This window comes from Coffea eugenioides, chromosome 8, assembly GCF_003713205.1.
Source record: "Coffea eugenioides isolate CCC68of chromosome 8, Ceug_1.0, whole genome shotgun sequence".
Lineage (NCBI taxonomy): Eukaryota > Viridiplantae > Streptophyta > Magnoliopsida > Gentianales > Rubiaceae > Coffea > Coffea eugenioides.
The window spans coordinates 5,668,033-5,688,512 of NC_040042.1; the positions used below are offsets into that span (position 1 = coordinate 5,668,033).

Below are 20,480 nucleotides of genomic sequence, written 5' to 3' on the forward strand. Positions count from 1 at the left end.
AAGGAAAGGACGACTTTCCTGAACATGATCTTGGTATTTCCAACAAGCTAGTTAACCCTCCCCTTTCCAGGAGAGAGAACAGCATACTTTTTCTTGTGATTGTTTTGGTAGGAAAACCAACTCCTGTGAAATTTATCCAAGGAATATGGCTGAGAGTGTTGTAGGCTTTCTAATTAAGCAGCTCTCCACCTTACTTTCCCAAGAGAGCACGCTTTTGGGTGGACTTCGACCAGATGTTCAGTTCATCAAAGATGAACTCGGCGACATGAATGCTTTCCTCAGACAAGCTGAAGCGAAGGAGGACAATGACTCTCAACTCCAACAATGGGTCAAGCAGGTTCGAGAAGTTGCTTATGATATAGAGGATGTTCTCGATGATTTTGCCTTCCGCTTTGCTCGTGGACACGCGGATGGATTCTTTGGCCGTGTTGAAAAGATCTACAGCTCAACAAAAAATCTGAAAGCCCGCCATCGGATTTCTTTGGAGATAAAAGATATCAAGGCCAGAGTTGTAGAGATTTCTGCAAGGCATCAGAGGTACCAGTCCTTGTATGGTACTCAAGAAATAGGCCCCCGCTCTTCGCACGTGGCAAACGCAGATTGTGATATTCGTGATCAAGCACTCCTGATTGAAGAGGCTAAGCTTGTTGGCATCGATCAGCCCAAAAAAGAGCTCATCTCCAAAATCCTTGATGACCATTCCCACTTGAAAGTAGTTTCAGTGGTGGGAATGGGGGGACTCGGTAAAACCACCCTGGCGAAAAAGGTCTACGATGATGCTGCAGTGAAGAAACAATTTCAGAGCCATGCTTGGATAACTGTTTCTCAAAATTTTCAATTCAAAGTCATCATCAAGAACTTGATTCAACAATTGTACGAGGAAATCAGACAGCCGGTCCCTCCGCAAGTGGATTCCATGGAAGGTATTAGGCTCAGCGAATTTGTCAGAGACTTCCTCAAAGAAAGAAGGTACATCCTTGTCCTTGATGATGTGTGGAGTCAAAATGCTTGGGAAACTATCAAATATGTATTTCCTGACTGCAATACTGCTAGTCGTGTTGTGTTGACAACACGAATTACCGATGTAGCTTCTGCATCCTGTTTGGCATCCCATGACTTTGTCCATGAGATGAAGCCCCTCTCTTATGAAGATTCTTGGACTCTTTTTTGCAATAGAACATTTCAAAGTAATGGTTGCCCTTCAAATCTAGAAGAAGTTTGTAGAAAAATACTAAAAAAATGTGAGGGCCTACCACTTGGAATTGTAACAATGGGTGGTGTTTTGGCTCTGAAGGACAAGGACAGGATAGATGAATGGGAGATGATTTTTCGTGGCTTTGGCAGTGAGGTAGATGGTAGCGGTAAGCTTGATAGAATTAGAAAGATACTCTTACTTAGCTACAGTGATTTGCCTCACCATCTCAAAAACTGCCTATTATATCTAAGTATCTATCCTGAAGATCATCCAATTAATGTCGAAATTTTACTTGGTAAATGGATAGCACTAGGATTTATAGAAGAGAAGAAGGAATGATGGCCACTGATATAGCTATGAGATATCTAAAAGAACTCGTCAACAGAAGCTTAATCCAAGTTAAAGACACATGGGCTGATGGCAAATTGGTGAAATGTGGTCTTCATGATATTTTGCGTGAAATCATTGTTTCAAAGTCTAAAGAGCAGAGCTTCACAGCCATAATCACTGGATATTGCACAAGATGGCCTGACAAAGTTCGACACCTGGCAATCCATAACTTCACTGGTAATCCTCCACAAGGCTTCAGCAGCTTAAAGTGTCTTCGGTCCGTGGAAACATTCGGGAATAAAGATTCTCTCACAACTTCATTGTTGTCCAAGTTTTTATGTGGTGGTCCCAAGTTCCTGAAGGTTTTAAACTTAGCAAGTGCGGAACTGGACAGCATCCCAAAGGAAGTTTTCAAACTATTTCAGCTCGAGTATCTGGATCTAAGTGGCACCAGAGTTAAAATCATTCCAAAATCTATTGGGCAGCTTCAAAACCTAGAATTTTTAAATCTGTTCGGAACCACTATAACGGAGTTGCCTGTGGAAATTCTAAAGCTGAGTAAACTCCGTACCCTTCGCGTAGGCAGAGCGGGTGATTATTCAAATAACTTTGCACTTTGGGGCTTTAAATCTCCGGATGGAATTGGAAAGCTTACTTCCTTGGAGAGCCTTTCATGTATAGAAGCAAACAGTGGTAAAGTAGTAAGGGAGATTGGGAAGCTCGTTCAGTTGCGGCAATTATCCATCACAAAGCTGAGGAGAGAAGATGGAAAAGAGTTGCTCTACTCCCTCTTGAGGCTGACCAACCTTCGAGAGTTACAAATCTGCTCCATTAAAGAAGAGGGGACTCTTGATCTCCAACATTCCGTCTCTCCCAGACTTGGATTTCTTACGAGGCTGTCGTTGAGTGGGCGTTTAGAGAGAGTACCGGAATGGGTAATGTCACTTCAATCCTTGCGCACTTTAGCCTTGGACAATAGTGGGTTGAGTGAAGATGAGAACGCAATAGACTGCCTTGGACACTTGCCCAATCTGGCAAAACTTATTCTCCATCGTGCTTATGAAGGGGAGACATTGTGCTTTAAGGCTGGAAGATTCCCAAAACTCCAGGAATTAAGCCTTGGGCAATTAAAAAGACTGAAATGGGTAAGCGTGGAAGAGGAATCGATGCCCAATCTCGAAATGTTTGTTATTCTCGGTTGCAAGCTTATGGAGGGCCCGCCTTTGGGCCTCCAAAACGTGTGTTTCTCATATTCCTTAAATAAGGGTTGGGTGATATGTCTGATGAGCTAATCCACGAAGTACAGAATTTGGATAAACAGAGTGAAGATTATCAGATGATTTCTCATATCCCTGAAGTTCTCATTGGACATTGGATAAATGGTGAATGGAAAACAGAGTTTCTATAAGAAAAGATAGGTAAAGGACAATCTGTTGCGGTCATCAACATTTAAATTATGATGTTTGTTGTCAATTGCTTTTTCCTACTTCTTATCCTTGTAATAAAATCATGACTCTGGATTGCTATTCAACCATAATTAGTTCCTTAGATAGTTAGACATATATGTGTTTCTACGTTTATGAATATTGTGGGATTGCCTGTTACAACAATTACAAGTTCAATTTTCCCTCTTCTATAATTGAAAATGGGGAATAAATTAGTAATATGGATAAAATTTCCAAACAATAGTTCATGCCTTTCTTTTTGCAAATAATTTTTGCCACAAAAGTTTTCAATATATTCATCCACCTCCATAGATATTTTCATGCACGTTTTCATTCAAATCAAAACATTCACTGACAAATTCATCTTCATCAGTTACCTAAAATAATGTATGCAAATCATAATTTTCAACTATATCAAAATTTTCAAAAATCTCTCACATACCAATAAACATATCTTCTGTCAAACCAACTTCCTATGTCAAACTTAGGATTGGACTCATAATCAAGTTCCATAGACATCTAACCAAAACCATTCAAGTGATTGATTTATTTTTTGTCAATAGTTACTTTGTTTGTGGTTTATTTGACAGTGCTGGTGATCACAGAACACATAACACAGCAAAAATTTATCTACAAAATTTATAACTTGGTCTAATTAAAAAAAAAAAAAAAAGAAACTTTCAGTTCGGGTTTGATTTATCAAGGTTTTCAATTGGGTTGGTGTTGTCTTTTATATTGCTTGTAACATGAAGATTGCTTTGGTATAATCTACCAGCAGATTACAGTTTGGGGCTGCAAAATTCGGAACGGATTAATCACTGAAATATCCTCTTGTAGCTTTTGTTTCAAACTTTACATTTAAAAAGTTCTACAGATATTCTTTACTAAGAATATGCTCAGAAAGATTGCTTTGTCTGACTATGGTTAGCAGAACAGTCTTGCAAGTTACTCTGGCAGAACAAAAAGTTAAACGAAACGTTAAAGGCAAAGGAATTGACTAGTGAAGGGCAACTTGGGCATTTTGAGAAAAACAGCTCTGGCAGAACAAATAATCGCTTCGGCTGTTGTCAGCTATCAGATTATGCTAAGAAAATCAACGGACAGAAGAAATAATAAATTCATGAAAAAATTCTCAAGAAAAGAAAAGAAAAGATTTGGAGATTTTTTTTTCCCTAGCAAGGGAGGGGTGGGATTTAAGAAATAGGAAAGGATGAGGGAATTAAAATTCAAAACCTCTGTGTTTTATGAAATAGATTTGGAGATAGTTGTTTAAGGGAAGAGGAGAATGCAATAGGCAGTCTTGGACAGTTGCCCAATTTGATACAGCTTACTCTCCATCGTGCTAATGAAGGGGAGATATTGTGTTTTAAGGTTGGAGGATTCCGTAAACTCTGGCAATTACAGCTTGTGCAGTTAAAAAGACTGAAATGGGTAAGAGTGGAAGAGAAATCGATACTTAGTCTCCAAAAATTTGTTATTGCTGGATGCAAGCTTATGGAGGGCTTGCCTTGGGCCTCCAAAACTTGACCGAACTTAAATTTCTTGGGTTGGCTGAAATGTCTGATAAGCTAATTTGGAAAAACAAAGTGAAGATTATCAAACAATTTCTCATATCCCTCGAGTTTGCATTGGACACTTGATAAATGGTGAATGGGAAATAGAGTTCCTCTAAGAAAAGAATAGGTAAAAGACAATCTCAATATTTGACTTACAGTCTTCGATGTCAATTATATTTTTAGGGAAAAAAAAATCTAGTTGTGGCCTTCTTACTTTTTCCTACTTCTTATCTTTCTAATAAAGGCGTGACTCTAGATTGTTGTTCAACCACATTTAGTCCTTAGATATGTATGTGTTTTTATGTGCATAAAGATTTGATTTGTAAAATTATCTTGATTCTTTGTAATAAATCCTTTTCTTTTTCCTTTTCCTGTGTCTTTTTTTTTATTTTGAAAAAGTTATTTTTTTTGCTCAAAAACAAAATTCGAAACAGTGTTCTAGTATCACTCTTTCGATTAGGATAGAGTGGCAATTTGTTCCAAGTCTCAATGGGCTACCCATACCCATAGGGACTTTGGGCGGGAAGGGTATTGTAATTTGATATTGGATTTAAAATGGGACAAATCCCAATTATACCCATTAATTGATGGGAAATTTTGGGAAATACTTGGGTACCCATTGGGCCCAAATATTTCACCAAAAAATTTAATTTATGTAAAAATTATCTCTAACAGTTTTTCTAGTCATACCAACAAATATAATCTAGCAGTGTTACTAGTCATGATCCACAAGAATTTCTAGCATTTCAGTCAGTTTAGACCTGCTATCTTTGGACAATGATGAGGATAAAGATTCAACAATCTAAGTGCCTTGGCCATCTTGATATCTGTTGGAATATGACTATATATCTATTTTTTCCTTTATTTGTTAATTTAATTTTTGGTGGGAATCATGAGTATAAGGCACTTGCATGTTTATTTCTTGTTAGCTATTTCCTTTGCCTTTTTGTTTTCATGCTTTTGAGGAAGTGAAAACGTCAATGACAGGTGCCGAACCTGTGCAATAATAAGTACCTACCCGAGAAAAATACAGATTTTGTATATAGCGGTGAGTAGGGTCGAATCCATAGGGACTGGGGATAATTCGTTTCTTCTAGAGTCCAAGGTATGGGGGGTTTTGGATTAAATGCTAACTAAATAAATTAAATGCAGAAAATAAATAAAAGAAATAATTATTGGAGAAACTCTAGCCAAGGGTACACTTCAGAAATGGTTCAGGCACTGATCATTGATTCACAGATAATTCCACATTTATTAATAGATTAGTTATAGTTGTCATGCACGCGATAAACAACCAACCCTTCCTTAATTTCTCGATAGCTAAGGTACGACCGTTAGCTATTTCTCTAACCCAAAAATAACCCTAGGTACGACCGCAGGATTTAATTCTTAGATTGCATTAATAATTAGAAAGACCCAATCCTAACCAACAAACACGCTACGAGGGTTTGTTTAAACTAGATCATATGCTCCCCTGTCATAAACCCAATTACGCCAGTTGCTACTGAGATAGGGATAACGAACAATTACGGATTCAATTACCCCTATTTAGCAAAATAGCCTATATGAATAATTAAATATTGCGCATCTATTCAATCACTCACACGAGCTATAACAATTAAAAGCGGGAAACATATAAATACCAATAAATTAAGGAAGCAATTAAAATAAATTAGATCTCACAGTAATTGTTGAACCAAATCTTTAGTTGTCCCCTTGCCTAGAAAAGCTTAACCACGCCTCATGAGAAAATCTCCCCGTTGGGGAATATTGTCGAATACCTGGCGTGTGTCAGAGGCCAGTCCAAAGAAAGAAAACTAGAACTAAACTAAAAAACTAAAACTAAAGCCCTAGATATCTTTTGCTTCTGTACGTTGTCCCCTTTTAAAGCAACAAAAGAAAGATGACTAAAAGCTATCTAGGTGGTCCCCACACATGTGGACAAAGCCTCCCAAGTACTTCTTGTTCCAAGTCTCTCTACGTTGCTTTCTTTGAAGCCCAAATGACCAAATGCCTTTCACTAGCTTGTGGTCCCCCCACCAATTCAAGGGCCCAAGGATTGAAGCCCTTAGAAATCTCCATATTTTTCACAAAGTCCCTCCTTTTTGGTAGTTTTCTGCTTCATTCCTGAAATTGATTCCAAATACCAAATATGAGTAAATATCAGCAATTAACACAATATTTGTCAGGGATAGAAGGGAAAATTAATAATAAAAATACTAACAAATTATACCCTATCAATTCCCCCCACACCTGAATCATGCTTGCCCTCAAGCATGGGAGCAGCAATTGAACACCAAAATTTTGACAATGGCTATCGCTCTAACTACCTAATTGCCAAGATACCAAGAAAAATAATAATCAAGCATCAATGGTCAAGTCCAAGAAACATCACTCCTGGTTAGCTTCTAAACCATAAACTCTTCCAATTTCAGGTTAACGAATCTAAGAAAAAGGAATAATGTACAACATTTATCAGCAAATGGTCCAATTATTAACCAAAATCTCAACATTAAATCCATAATTCGGCAAGCTGATTTTTATTACACACTAACACAACCTTCACTTTTTTTCACATTTTTTTTCCTACTTTTCTCTTTTTTTTTTCAATAGTAACAAAAGACTTAGTCGCTAGCCATTAGAGCCTTTTGACGCGAACTCCAACATTGGCAAGATGAAGGAGCCCGGTTACTCAGCTTCTATCGCCACGTGACCACGTACTCATAGGAATTACTACCTTTTGACGCGAGAATCAACACTTTTAGGTGCAGATCCCCGGTTACTCAGTAGTAACTAATAGCGGAGTACAGTCAACTCTTATTTACAACCATACAGCACAATAACCAAAAATAACACAAAAATAACAGCAGCCAGCCTCAAATTTCCAAATATGGAGAACTAAAATTAATAACTGGACCAATTCACATAAAAAAATGCCAACTATCATTCCCTATGCCTAGAAAAGTTAACCAAAAATTAGAAAAGTCAAGCCATTACTGATATTCACCAGAGAGATGCTCTTGAACTCAACCACATCAACTTGATACCTTTTTATTAATAAACTTGGCAATAACAAAATTAGAGACAACAATCCAGCATCAAAACTTGGTATTCAAATGAAACTGATCACTAGAAAGAAAAAGAAAAGAAAATAAATGAAAAATAGGCAAAAACTAACTAAAAATAAAGGAAAAGCCCCTAGAAACTAAAAACAAAAATACTAGCACCACAACGATCCCCCCCCACACCTAATTCACACATTGCCCTCAATGTGATAATGTAAAAGCAGAAGGAAGGAGAGGGGCAATGGTACTTCCCTGAAATCATCAAAATAGGGACGGGGTCACAGCGGCGGTTGAGGTGGAAATTGAGGTGCAAGACCCGTATGGTACATAAACACTCCAACAATGATGTGGGTCGAGGGGTCCTAGACAATTCAATAACAACTACAGCCACCAATAAGGACAATAAGCAAGTCAATTTCCACCAATGTGTCTCACTTAACAATCCGACCAACAATAGAAACTGGTGTCCCAGAAAATGTATTAAACCAGTAAAGCAGAAGTCGCACCTAAGAGTAAGGCAACAATCAAGTGAGTAAACAATATTATCCCGCAACCGGACAATTAAATGCAAAATGCGTCCACCCAAGTACTCGACAAATGTCCCACCGGTCAATTTCTCCCAACAATAGCAAATTGTTCCCAACAAGTCAATGAAAATCAACCAATGGCAATAACCAAACAAGGGACACAGGTGCCGCGAGAGTCAATAGACAAACCCAACAGTTATCCTACTAAACGGCACAACAGAAATTCCAAGCAAAGTAGCACTTCGTCACAGCCCAAAATATTCCAACATATCACGTCAATGGACTCAATACAGAAATCAGCAAAATAGGACTCAAGTGATACCAAAAATGACCCCAACAAAGTAGTGAATTCAACCAATTCGAGCAAGTGAAACTCAACAAATGTCACCAATTGGACAGTCAATTACCCACGTCAAACGCTCAAAAGTAGCACTTGAGCCACGGAACTAGCAATTCCAGCAGTAACCAAATAGAAATTGAGAATTAATAATTTTAAGCAACACTGCAACCAGTACCACTGGTGCTCAGACAGGAAAGTATTAAATCAACGGCAGCAACTCAACCATGAGAACTTAAACTTTAAAATAAGCAAGTAGCTTCAAATAGCCGCAACAACAATAGGCAAAAGACCTCAACCAGTACCACTGGTGAGTCACGGGGAAAAATGAAAGCAACCGGCCAACAATTTAATAAATAGCAGAAAATAACCTCATAATGGCAGCAATTAAACCCCAATTCTGTCCAAAAAGTTCCCTAGAAAATGCCCAAATTATCACCTGCTTTATCCGGCAATACACCCACGAAAGGGACACAGGCCCAGTAATTGTATATCTAGAAAAATGCTAAGCAGGGGAAGAATTCAATACCTCCACCTGTCAAAGAAATTCGACAGGTGGTTTGCGATGTGGGGACCGGCGGTGGAGCTTGGAGGTGGCGCGCGACTGCTGGTGAAAGGGCGGCGCGGCGTCGATGGGCAGAACTGGTGGCGCTCGGCTGCTGGAGTGCAACTCGAGCTGAGGCGGCGAAGAGCTGCGTGTGCGTGGTGGTCAAAACTGGAGAAGAGCTGTGGACTGCGAGCGAGGGAGAGGCGACGGCGCAGGTTCAACGGCGCTAGTCGTGCGCTGGGCAGATGGCGTCGGCGGAGGAGCGGCGCGGTTTTCAGCAGCAGGCGGCGGAGAGCTGCGGGGTGGGCGAGGGAGAACAGGGCCGAGCTGGTGGTGGCGGTCGCGCGCAGTTGAGCAGATCGAGAGGGCTGTGCGCCGCTGGCTACAGGCTTGTGACGCGGCTGAGAGAGTGCGAATGAGGGAGAAGAGAGGGAGGCTGGTGGCGTGCGAGGGAGGAGCGGCGCTTGGGCAGGGGGCGAGCGCGCGAGTGTAGAGAGGAATTGGGGAAATAGAGGCAGCGGGGAAGAAGGGAGAAAGAAAGAAGAAAGAAAGAAAGAAATTTTTTTTTTTTTTTTTAAAGTGAAAAATTATTTCCTTTGTTTTTGGGTCGTCGAACACCGCGTGGGCACGCCAAGATTAGAGAGCATCCACTGACTTCGAAAGTTACCTTACGCACTTTAACGCGTGCCCTCCTCGCGTGGGCACGCCAAGATTACCTATCCTGATCAGAGTTAGAAAACATCAAGAGTGACTAGTACCCACGTGAGAAACGACATAATTAAATAATTAAGCACTAAAACAATAAAATTAACAATTGGGTCGCCTCCCAAAAAGCGCCTTTCTTTAATGTCTTTGGCTAGACATTATCATGTTTTGCTCATGGAGGATAAAATCTTGTGGGTCGCTTCAATGTTTCATCTTCAATGTGATCCTGGTAGCCCTCATAGATGGAGTAATCTTTGAACACACGAGCTACGGTCTTCCATGGACTAGTTAATGGCTCCATATAATCAAGCATTGATCGCAACTCTTCATCCACTCCTCCATCAAGAGCATTCAACGGTTCAAGATATTTGACCATAGCTACTCTTAACTCATTCCTGCCATGAGACTCAAGAACTTCCGGTATAACAAAATCAATCTCATTAACAGAAATCATAGAGTCAGAGTTAAGAAAATGCGGGTTAGGGAATGGAGATGGTGTCACCACATTTGATGATTCTTCACTGGATTCTTTCACTTGAATGGGTTGCGGTTGGGGTTCCATTTCTTCCTTTTCGGCTTCTTTTTCAACTACATCTGTACATCTCTCTTCTTGAAAATCTTGCAGCTCCTCATCACTAGTCAGGCAAATTGCACTCTCATTTTCAACAATGGTTTTCGAGGGCAATTCTTCAAATTGAGAAGCCAGTCGATTTATTCTGGATGTCAATAGACACATTTGATCTTCCAGATTACTCATTGCCTCCTTCATCATCTCATTTCTCCTTTGTGTCTCCTGTTGGAATTGATATGTATTAATAGCTATTGATTCAACTATTTCTTCAAGAGACATACCTGACATAGATGACGATTCTTGAGACTCATACTGCTGAAAATTCATTGGCCCCGTTGTATAATTATAATCGGAGTTATCCCACCATTCATGATCATACCCGTTTGGATTAGGGTTATACCACGTTTGAGACCAGGGTGAAAAATCTCCATAATTATTGAGGGGGACACTCAGATTATCTTGATATTCGGGGCACATACCGGTTGAATGATCCCTGGCATAACAAATTTTACAGGTTGCAGCAGCCATTCTTTCTCTAATAGAGTTCAGTGCCTCTGAATATGCAAACTTAGAAAAGAAACTAGTCTCATCGCCTTCTCCGAAAACAAAATCCATTATATCACCAAAATATGGAGTGTTAGAAGCCATAAGCTATATAAAAAAAAAATAAAAAAAATAAGAGAAAAATAAATTAAAAATGAAAACAAGGTGAACTCAAAAAGAAACAAATTAATCTGACACCAGTCCCCGGCAACGGCGCCAAAAATTGACAGGTGCCGAACCTGTGCAATAATAAGTACCTACTCGAGAAAAATACCGATTTTGTATATAGCGGTGAGTAGGGTCGAATCCACAGGGACTGGGGATAATTCGTTTCTTCTAGAGTCCAAGGTATGGGGGGTTTTGGATTAAATGCTAACTAAATAAATTAAATGCAGAAAATAAATAAAAGGAATAATTATTGGAGAAACTCTAGCCAAGGGTACACTTCAGAAATGGTTCAGGCACTGATCATTGATTCACAGATAATTCCACATTTATTAATAGATTAGTTATAGTTGTCATGCACGCGATAAACAACCAACCCTTCCTTAATTTCTCGATAGCTAAGGTACGACCGTTAGCTATTTCTCTAACCCAAAAATAACCCTAGGTACGACCGCAGGATTTAATTCCTAGATTGCATTAATAATTAGAAAGACCCAATCCTAACCAACAAACACGCTACGAGGGTTTGTTTAAACTAGATCATATGCTTCCCTGTCATAAACCCAATTACGCCAGTTGCTACTGAGATAGGGATAACGAACAATTACGGATTCAATTACCCCTATTTAGCAAAATAGCCTATATGAATAATTAAATATTGCGCATCTATTCAATCACTCACACGAGTTATAACAATTAAAAGCGGGAAACATATAAATACCAATAAATTAAGGAAGCAATTAAAATAAATTAGATCTCACAGTAATTGTTGAACCAAATCTTTAGTTGTCCCCTTGCCTAGAAAAGCTTAACCACGCCTCATGAGAAAATCTCCCCGTTGGGGAATATTGTCGAATACCTGGCGTGTGTCAGAGGCCAGTCCAAAGAAAGAAAACTAGAACTAAACTAAAAAACTAAAACTAAAGCCCTAGATATCTTTTGCTTCTGTACGTTGTCCCCTTTTAAAGCAACAAAAGAAAGATGACTAAAAGCTATCTAGGTGGTCCCCACACATGTGGACAAAGCCTCCCAAGTACTTCTTGTTCCAAGTCTCTCTACGTTGCTTTCTTTGAAGCCCAAATGACCAAATGCCTTTCACTAGCTTGTGGTCCCCCACCAATTCAAGGGCCCAAGGATTGAAGCCTGATAGGGTATAATTTGTTAGTAAATTTATTATTGATTTCCCCTTCTATCCCTGACAAATATTGTGTTAATTGCTGATATTTACTCATATTTGGTATTTGGAATCAATTTCAGGAGTGAAGCAGAAAATTACCAAAAAGGAGGGACTTGTATGAAAAAATGCAGACTTCTAAGGGCTTCAACCTTTAGGTCCTTGAGTTGGTGGGGACCACAAGCTAGTGCAAGGCATTTAGTCATTTGGGCTTTTTAAAGAAAGCAACGTAGAGAGACTTGGAACAACAAGTACTTGGGAGGCTTTGTCCACATGTGCGGGGACCACGGATAAGAAGCATGAGTCATCTGGACTCTAGGAAAAGAAACGTACAAGACTTTGAATTTGGTGTGGGGACCACTAGAGATAGCATTAGACTTCCTTTTGGCTTTAAAAAGGGAGACAAACGTGCAGAGAACTCTTATCAATCAATCAATAGTTTTAGCTTAGCTTTTAGCATAGTTTTTAGTTTTGTTTCTTTCTTGGCTCTTTTGATGGCCTGGACCTCAGTGGAATTACTTGAAGATTTTCTCATGAGGCGTGGCTAAGTTTGTCTAGTCAAGAACAACGAAGGATTTGGTTCTACTAAATTTGTGAGATCGAATTAGTTTTTATTTATTTTCATTATTCACTGGTATTTGTCTATCTTCTGCTTTATGTTCATATGGTTGTTTTATTATTCGATTATCCAGGGCCCGGATTCTAGATTAATTCATTAACCTGAAGCCAATTAGGGTAGTTAAATCCGTAATTGTTTAATTATTCTAAACTGGTGGCAACTGGTATGATTGGGTTTGTGTCAGGGAGATAGACAGGCTAACTTAAAGAGACCCTCGTAGCGTGTTGATTGGTTAGAATTAGGCTCTTCTAATTATTCATGCAATTAGGGAATTGAACTTCTATGGTCGTACCTAGGGTTATTTCCTGATTAGAGAAATAGTCAACGGTCGTACCTTGGCTATCGACAAATTGAGGAAGAGTTGGTTGTTTATCGCGTGTATGACAACTATAACTAATTTATCAGATAGTAACTGGAATAATCCTTGCATCTGTGATCGAATTAAGTGAACCATCTCCGAAGTTGTCTCTTGGCTGGAGTTCGTCCATTATTATTTTTATTGTGATAATTAGTTATTTGAGTTGTAGTTATTTTATTTTATTCCAAGTAATTTAGTTACTATCATTTTCAAAAACCCCCCATATCTGGAACTTGAGAAGAAATTAAATTATCCCCAGTCCCTGTGGATTCGACCCTGCTTACCGCTATATACAGAATTTGTATTTTATTTAAGCAGGTATTTATTATTGCACAGGTTTGACGCCTGTCAAAGCCCTTAGAAGTCTCCATATTTTTCACAAAGTCCCTCCTTTTTGGTAATTTTCTGCTTCATTCCTGAAATTGATTCCAAATACCAAATATGAGTAAATATCAGCAATTAACACAATATTTGTCAGGGATAGAAGGGAAAATTAATAATAAAAATACTAACAAATTATACCCTATCAGTCAACTTCATATATGAATAAACCAAAATGTTCATTCTTTTGGTTTAATCCAGGGAGAAGATATATTCATTCTTACCAAAATGTCATATCTTTTTTAAGCAAATTATTGATCATTCTAGAGTGTAAATCAATGTCATTCAGGCTCAGTGGACTAATTTGATTACCCAATGCTGCTACTTGCTAACTCAAAGATCATTTTTTATGGTAATATGATTTTGTCGGAAATTGCATTACATTCCCCATTTGATGAAAAAATGAATTCATGAAAATATAAATTCACAATATTAAGGTTATATAAATATGAAAATGAATTCAATAAAAGAAATTTAATAAATAAAAAATATTAAGGTTATATAAATCTCCGGATGGAATTGGAAAGCTTACCTCCTTGGAGACTCTAAGAATTATAGAAGCAAACAGTGGTAAAATAGTAAGGGAGATTGGGAAGCTCATTCAGTTGCGGCAATTATCCATCACAAAGTTGAGGAGAGAAGATGGAAAAGAGTTGCTCTACTCCCTGTCAAGGCTGACCAACCTTCGAGAGTTAATCATCTGCTCCATTAAAGAAGAGGAGACCCTTGATCTCCAACATTCCGTCTCTCCAAGACTTGGATTTCTTACAAGTTTGTGGTTGACTGGGCGTTTAGAGAGAGTACCGGAATGGGTAATATCACTTCAATCCTTGCGCACTTTAGCCTTGTACAATAGTGGGTTGAGTGAAGATGAGAATGCAATAGACTGCCTTGGACACTTGCCCAATCTGGCAGACCTTTCTCTCCTTCGTGCTTATGAAGGGGAGACATTGTGCTTTAAGGCTGGAGGATTCCGAAAACTCCAGGAATTAAGGCTTGTGCAATTAAAAAGACTGAAATGGGTAAGAGTGGAAGAGGAATCGATATCCAGTCTCCAACGGTTTCTTATTGCTGGTTGCAAGCTTATGGAGGGCCTGCCTTTGGGCCTCCAAAACTTGACGGAGCTCAAAGGTCTTGGGTTGGGTGATATGTCTGATGAGCTAATCCACGAAGTACAGAATTTGGATAAACAAAGTGAAGATTATCAGACAATTTCTCATATCCCTCAAGTTTGCATTGGACACTGGATAAATGGTGAATGGAAAGAAGAGTTCCTCTAAGATGGTGAATGGACACTGTTGCAGTCATCAGCATTTAATAAAATCATGACTCTGTATTGCTATTCAACCATAATTAGTTCCTTAGATAGTTAGACATATATGTGTTTCTACGTTTATGAAGATTTGATTTGTACAATTATCTTGATTCTTGGTTAAGAATGTTTTGGTTTAGTACAAAGATATAGAGACAAGTAGCATCTAAACATTGTGGGATTGCCTGTTACAACAATTGCAAGTTCGATTTTCCCTCTTCTATAATTGAAAATGGAGAATAAATTAGTAATATGGATAAATTTTCATTAGAAGTAGAGAAACCTTGCTAATTCATAAATGGTATATACATTATTTCCTAAACTTCTACAGAATTTGTGGTGAGGCTTTCCTTTTTGATTTATTACTAAATCCATTTTTTTTCTTGTGGCTTTCTTTATTTCGAAATAGTGTCCTAGCGTCATTCTTTGGAATAGGAATCTGAATTTAGACGTGATGGAGTAGACGAAAAAATAAATAATATATTTAGCATTTTTCCTAATATGTTATTAATGATGTTAAAGTCCAAAAAGTGGGCAGAGAATGCTTTCAAATTGCTTTGATGATCCAGACTGCGTCCCTTGCTAAGTCCAAATTATGTGATATAATAACAGATATTGATATATCATCCTATATATCTCTAAGCCACTTTCACATTTTCGTCCCCTGTTCCTCACTCACTTCGATGCATAATAGCAAGGGAAAGGTCATTTTCGTGTTTACGCCATGAACAGTAAACTTCTTATGAAACATCAACTCAGGAGAAGATGCATATGCTTTTGTTGCATATATATATGCGTTATCCACATTCTGAGTAGTTAACTATCATCTGCTTTTCTGAGCTTTAATTCTCGTACGCAATGGCATATGAAAGGAAGAATTTCAGGCAAGCAACCTCATCTTGTTGTTTGTTTTATACTCTTTTTCATATCTTTATTCCTGCTTCTGCTGCTGCAATTCATTTTGAGACGAGTAATACAAGAAGCTCCATTCCAGGCTCTAAGCTCCTGGAATGATTCTGTTCATTTTTGTGATTGGCGTGGAGTCACATGTGGCCAGCTTCATCAAAGAGTCACTGTCTTAAATATGTCATCATTTCACTTGGTTGGTTCTCTTTCTCCCTCTATAGGAAACCTTACCTTCCTCAGAGAACTCAATATTCAGGATAACAATTTTCATGGTATGATTCCTGAAGAAGTAGGCAGACTTTTTCGGCTTCAATATCTTCGTCTTTGGGTAATATTTCCTCTCTTCAGATATTTAGCATATCAAGAAACAATCTAGGTGGAAATATTCCATCTGAGATTTGTCGGCTTTCAAATCTGCATGTCCTTGAGCTGTCCTCAAATAAACTTTTAGGTGCAGTTCCTCCTCAGCTCTACAACATTTCGACTCTCCAGATCTTTTCTATTACTAACAATCTATTAAGTGGACAGTTTCCTGTTACTGTGGGATTGACTCTTCCAAACCTTACTTTATTTTTGGCTGATTTGAACCTATTCTTTGGATCAATTCCCACTACATTAGCAAATGCTTCAGGGCTCATAAAAATTAGCATAGGAGACAATTCACTCACAGGATCAATTCCACAAAATCTTGGTAGCCTGAGAGAACTTCAGGTTTTACATTTTGGCCATAATCCCCTTGGAACTGATAAAGCAAATGATATTAGCTTTATTTCTTCCTTATCAAATTGCACAAATCTACAAATATTTTGTCAAGAATTCAAATTGGAGGCATACTACCAACTGCCATTGCCAATCTTTCAACCAAACTCACATCATTTTGGCTGAATGATAACATTATATCTGGTAGCTTAACTTCTGGGATTGGAAACCTTGCAAGCTTGGGCTATCTCGATGTGCGTAACATTTTTCTCTCAGGCATTATTCCTGATTCCGTGGGCAAACTTGTAAAATGCAGGAGCTTTATCTGTCTGAAAATAGTTTCACAGGAGAAATCCCTTCAACAATCGGTGACATTTCTGAACTACAGATTCTTGTATTAGAACAGAACATGCTTACAGGTAACATTCCTGTTTCTTTGAGTAACTGCAGTAACTTGCAAGGATTTACTGTTAGTCAGAATCGCCTAAGTGGAGCTTTACCTAAAGAACTTCTTGGTCTTTCATCTCTCTCTCTTGGCCTCCTCTTAGCTCAAAACCAATTCACCGGATCATTACCATCAGAAGTTGGCAATTTGAAGAATCTTGTGTCATTGGATATTTCAGAAAACAAATTATCTGGTGAAATTCCAACCTCTATTGATGGTTGTGAGATGTTGGAATATCTTCGGTTGAAAGGTAACTTTTTGGAAGGCTCTGTACCTTCTACTTTAGGAGAATTGATAAGCATTCAGGTCATAGATCTATCTCAGAATAATTTGTCAGAGCAAATTCCAGCTTCTTTGGCAAAATTAAAATTCATCAGCACTCTAAATCTTTCCTATAATATGCTAGAGGGTGAAGTGCCAATGGATGGGATCTTTGCAAACTCTAGTGCCTTTTCAGCACTGGGGAATGGAAAGCTATGCGGAGGAATCAAAGCATTGAACTTATCATCTTGTCCGAAACCTACCAAAAAGAAAGCAAAGCTGTCTACTCCTATAGTAATAGTTATTGCCATTACTATTCCTCTAGCTTTAGTTTTACTACTCATATCTGCCTATGCAATTCATAGACTAAGAAGCTCAAAACAACAATTACCTTTTACCTCTGCAGCAGAAAAACAGAATCAGAAGCTCTCTCATATGCAGAATTATATGATTCCACCAATGGTTTTTCTTCAGAAAATTTGATTGGTGAAGGTAAATATGGCTCTGTTTACAAAGGGGTCCTCAAACCTGGTGAGCAAATGGTTGCTGTTAAGGTTCTTAAGCTCCACCAACATGGTGCCCATAAGAGCTTCTTGGCTGAATGTGTAGCGTTGAGAAACATCCGCCATCGAAACCTCGTCAAGATCATAACCTCTTGTTCAAGTTTAGACTTCAAACACAACGATTTCAAAGCTTTGATTTTCGAATATGTGCCCAATGGAAGTTTAGAGAATTGGTTACATCCAAGTTCAGCTGAGGAAGAAGGACAAAGCCTAATGAAGCTCCAGTTGATACAAAGACTGAATATTGCAATCGACATTGCCTCCGCCTTGGATTACCTTCATAACCATTGTGGGACACCGATTATCCATTGTGATCTAAAGCGGAGCAACATACTTCTAGGTGATGATTTTCGCGCCATGGTTAGTGATTTTGGCCTGGCAAAATTTCTTTCCTTCATTGAAGGTAAATCCCATCAACATCAAAGCAACTCAGTAGCAATTAGAGGAACAGTTGGATATGTTGCTGCAGGTACAATTACATGCCTTCTTAAGTGTGAACAATCTCAGTTAGAATGTCCGAGATGTACACAATTATTCGACCTTTCAATCCCTTCAGCATTTCGGCTAATAATTCTTGTCCGACCTCCTGGAACTTGAAATTGCAGAATATGGCATGGGTGGAGAGGTATCAACACAAGGAGATGTATACAGCTATGGTATTCTATTGCTTGAATTGTTTACAGGGAAAACGCCTACTGACAGCATGTTCACAGAAGATTTTAGTCTCCATAGTTATGTTAAGATGGCTCTTCCCCATCAGGTAATGGAAATTGTTGATCCAAAGATCTCAATGGAAGCAGAATCCATAGCAGGTATAATCACCAAAACAAGCAAAGGCGGCAGCATCAATCAGGAGGAACGCTACCTATCGATGTTTTGGATTGGTGTTTCATGCTCTTCAGAAATTCAGAGGGACAGGATGAATATTAAAGATGTCCTCAGTGGATTACAAGCAATCAGGAATGAGTTTATTCAGGTTATAAATGAGAGCCAAATGAGATGAGGTGGAGCAATGTGAATTATAGTTCTTAGTTGTGGATAAATCTTGTACATTCCACTCTTTAAATGCTGTGAAGCAGTACTTAATTTGATTAAATCTATAAAGTTAAAGAAATTTTTGTGATGTGTAAAACCAGTCAACAAGAAGCTGCTATTCACAATCCAAAGTTGGTTAATTGCTTCTTGGAATTTTACTTCTAGTAACCTAAAAAGAGGTATCCACCTTGATTTTTCTTATTTTCTCGTACTAATAAAATTGATAGATCAATAAGGACACCAGTTTGTAGGAAGCTGTTGAGGGAGCAAGAAGATGGACAACATTATTATTCAGAAAATCAAGAATTGCCATTGCAAATAAGGATCTGTTGGCTGTGGGAGCAGTACTAGAGGTCGAACATGCGCACATTTTGGTGCCAGTACTAGAGGTCGAACAAGCAAGGGAAGGGGATGCAGGAGTTCAAAACTCTTCAAAACAAAGTTTGACTACTCAATTAGTGGCCGAATATTCCTTTTGTTGTACAAAACAAAACTTCTTGTTCTCTACAAATGAGTTTTATTGACTATCAAATACTACTAATTATGGTAAGATGAATTTTATTGTAGCATTTTAATTGTATTGGGAATTTTAGTGCCAGGTTTTGATATATTGATAACTGTTCTGATTCAGCATTCTAAAATCCACACTTCATATTTTAAAAATTGCTATTACCTAAGCGGAATTGATTTGGAAAATGTTCATGTAATCCATCCAGATATGATTTATGTGATTCTCAAGAACCCAATTTGGAAAGACTGCAAAAAAGATAAATCTGAAAAAATGGGATAACTTCATGTACACACCAATAAACAAATATATATATATATATATATCAAAAGAAATTAAACCACAACATATATATATATATATTACAAGTGAGAAGTTTTGAATCTAGGAACTTCTATTTACAATTCTTTCTACTTTATTACCCAACCCAATCCTTCCCCAAAGTACAAAACTATAAAATGTCCACAAATCGAAATTGAAATTGGAAAAATAGAATGCTTATTTCACTAAATATTATTGTTTTTAGTTGAAATTAAGGGGCTGTTTGTTAACCTTCGTGTATTACAGTTGTACTTTTGACAAAAATATGAAGAATGCTCCGATTTTTGTTTCTTTAAGGAAATAGAACATTTCTACTTCAAAAACCACTTGATTTAGTACTGAAATTTTTTTTAGTGCATCTGTTTCTACAATTAACATTTTTCTACTCAAAATTAAGTCTATGTATATTGTTTCCCATTTAAAAATAAAAAAATAAAAAAAGGAAACATAAGAAGAAGAAGAAAAATGACATGGCTTCATAGAAGAGTATAAAAGAGGGAGGGATTTTTTTTTCTTTTTCTTTTTTGGTTTACTAAAGTCGTTTTTTTAATCAAAAATCAACTTTTGAAGACATTAAAACGTTGGAAGTAACCAGCAATCGATAATATTAAGTGTGTTTAGATAGGAGATTATTTGGGATAATTTTATAAAAAAAAATATTGTAACACTTTTTTGATATGACGTGTGTGAGACAAAAATGTGGTTGAAAAATGTGTTAATGATGTAAACAAGATAGTGCGTGTAAATAAAGTGTAAATAATATGCAATCCAAACACACTCAACGATAGTTCCAAACCAGAACTTTCTCCGCAATATCCAGCGCCACCGCCTTTGTCTTCCTGCCCTTCTTCTTTCCTTCACCACCACCTCCCCCTCCAACGTCCGCCTCCAACGCCACCACAAATCCACCCC

At 38.0% G+C, this 20,480-nt stretch overlaps 3 protein-coding genes across 3 annotated transcripts; all 3 read left to right on the forward strand.

The window, feature by feature from the left end:
* The first annotated feature begins 53 nt into the window (after positions 1 to 53).
* LOC113780045 (disease resistance protein RPM1-like) lies at positions 54 to 1,534 on the forward strand. The gene has a single exon (XM_027325867.1). The coding sequence runs from the start codon at positions 146 to 148 to the stop codon at positions 1,532 to 1,534; it is 1,389 nt and encodes a 462-aa protein (XP_027181668.1). The 5' UTR covers positions 54 to 145.
* LOC113780046 (disease resistance protein RPM1-like) lies at positions 1,534 to 14,798 on the forward strand. The gene is made up of 2 exons (XM_027325868.1): positions 1,534 to 2,183; positions 14,054 to 14,798. The coding sequence occupies exons 1-2, from the start codon at positions 1,534 to 1,536 to the stop codon at positions 14,796 to 14,798; spliced, it is 1,395 nt and encodes a 464-aa protein (XP_027181669.1).
* Positions 14,799 to 15,688: 890 nt separating this feature from the next.
* Positions 15,689 to 18,707, forward strand: LOC113780047 (putative receptor-like protein kinase At3g47110). The gene is made up of 6 exons (XM_027325869.1): positions 15,689 to 15,800; positions 15,958 to 16,025; positions 16,085 to 16,447; positions 16,752 to 17,435; positions 17,507 to 18,173; positions 18,310 to 18,707. The coding sequence occupies exons 1-6, from the start codon at positions 15,689 to 15,691 to the stop codon at positions 18,705 to 18,707; spliced, it is 2,292 nt and encodes a 763-aa protein (XP_027181670.1).
* The last annotated feature ends 1,773 nt before the right edge of the window (positions 18,708 to 20,480 follow it).